The 1532-nt window shown below is 47.8% G+C and overlaps 1 protein-coding gene across 1 annotated transcript in view; it reads right to left on the reverse strand.

The window, feature by feature from the left end:
- Window positions 1–286: 286 nt before the first annotated feature.
- Window positions 287–1532, reverse strand: part of RASSF5 (Ras association (RalGDS/AF-6) domain family member 5) — a 5424-nt gene continuing 4178 nt past the window's right edge. The window contains exon 5 of the mRNA XM_009702227.1: window positions 287–439. Coding sequence (XP_009700529.1) covers window positions 287–439 — 153 coding nt within the window. The remainder of the gene's footprint in view (window positions 440–1532) is intronic.

The raw sequence follows: 1532 nt of genomic DNA on the forward strand, positions 1-1532 counted from the left end.
AGCTTCTCCGTCTGATGGTACAGCTGAAAAGCAAACCAGCAGCTGTGTTTGGTTTGTTGACCGGCAGAGTTTTAAAACAGGCTTCCCGTTCTTTGACTGGCTCTGGTCCTGGGATAAGAGGTTTCAGAAGCAGAGAATGCAATATGCTGATTTTATGGGTGCCGTGAGCCAGTCCTTAATGGAAGGATGAAGAGGGAGAGTGACTACTATAAGGTGTCCTGAGAAGTGTCTTTTCATTTTAAAAATAATATCTAGCTTAGTCTGATACCCAGTGTCTCCCGAAGGGTTATCCAGGCTTGCCTCTGGCTTCTTTCAAGGTCTGTTGCAGTCTCTGTTTAAACTTCTCGTACTTCCTTTGCACTTGCTGGATTTTGTCTTTTTCTTCTTTGTCCAGTATCATCAAGAAGTTCTGCAGCTCTGGGATGGAGAATGCGTCCCACTGCAAAAATAGCAGAAACGAGGGAAAGTAAGCACACACCATTCATCTTACTGCTCTTGTGTTCCCCCCTGCCCTGCATCTGTGAAGAGGAACAATAAGAGACATTTAAACATGTATCTGATCCCCAGGTGGCTTAATCTCATGGGGTCATGTTGTGAGAGGGGCGGGATAATGGGCTACAGCATAAAGGACCATCCTAGTCCTGAGCCCCTGAGACTGTAGATTTAACAGAAATCATCTTTACTCAGGTGAATTAAAGCTCCCACTGCAAGAGATGACACAGCTCCCTAAGGAACTGAGATGTACACAGGAGTAACTGATGCAGCAGTCGCCCGCACTCCTTGTTAGGAAGGGGGAGCGAGGTCCCAGCAGGAGCCAGTTCTCTTTATTCTGTTGCAAAGTTATCAAAACTCTGAGCTTCAGCAAAGCTCTTGGCATGAGGTGCCCGCAGACAGGCGGCTCCGGCCGGCACCTACAGCAGCGTCGGGCTGACAGCGAGGAACAGGCAGCCCACAGCCTGTGAGCGCTTCATAAAGACCACTTTACATCTGCTCAGCACCGCGGTGGGAAGCCGGCGTTCCTGCCATGGCCTTACCCACCGCGGCCCCGCTCCTCTGGCAGCGCGGCAGGTCCTGAACCACCCCACGGCACGGAGCTGCTCCCGGCATGGCAGGCAGAATCCCGTGGGATGCAGCAGCTCCCAACAGTTGCCTTTGTCGTGGTGGGGAGCATGACTGCAACCAAAAACTGACTGCGAATTTATCACCCGAGTGTCCCTGGCTTCTACTTAAATTAGTGGATTACTTGTAACAGTGTTTAGCTAATCTAGTTATTGAGGATTAACTCTGCGGTGGCATTGCTTGGTTCTGTAAACAGATTATGGGTTGGCCATCAAAACTGGCCTCAGCATTTTCACAGCTCAAGTTTAAATGTTTTAAAAATCAACACAATTTAGGGACAGTAAGTGACCAAAACTTTTTTCTTTTTTTTTAAAAAAAGTAAGCTACAAGCAGTCCATTCAGTTGGTAATTTAAGTTTGAAGAAAAACTGGTATCACACTCAGTATTTTAGAAGGCAAACCCAGCCCCATTAA

This window comes from Cariama cristata, unplaced genomic scaffold (assembly GCF_000690535.1).
Source record: "Cariama cristata isolate BGI_N322 unplaced genomic scaffold, ASM69053v1 scaffold32546, whole genome shotgun sequence".
NCBI lineage: Eukaryota > Metazoa > Chordata > Aves > Cariamiformes > Cariamidae > Cariama > Cariama cristata.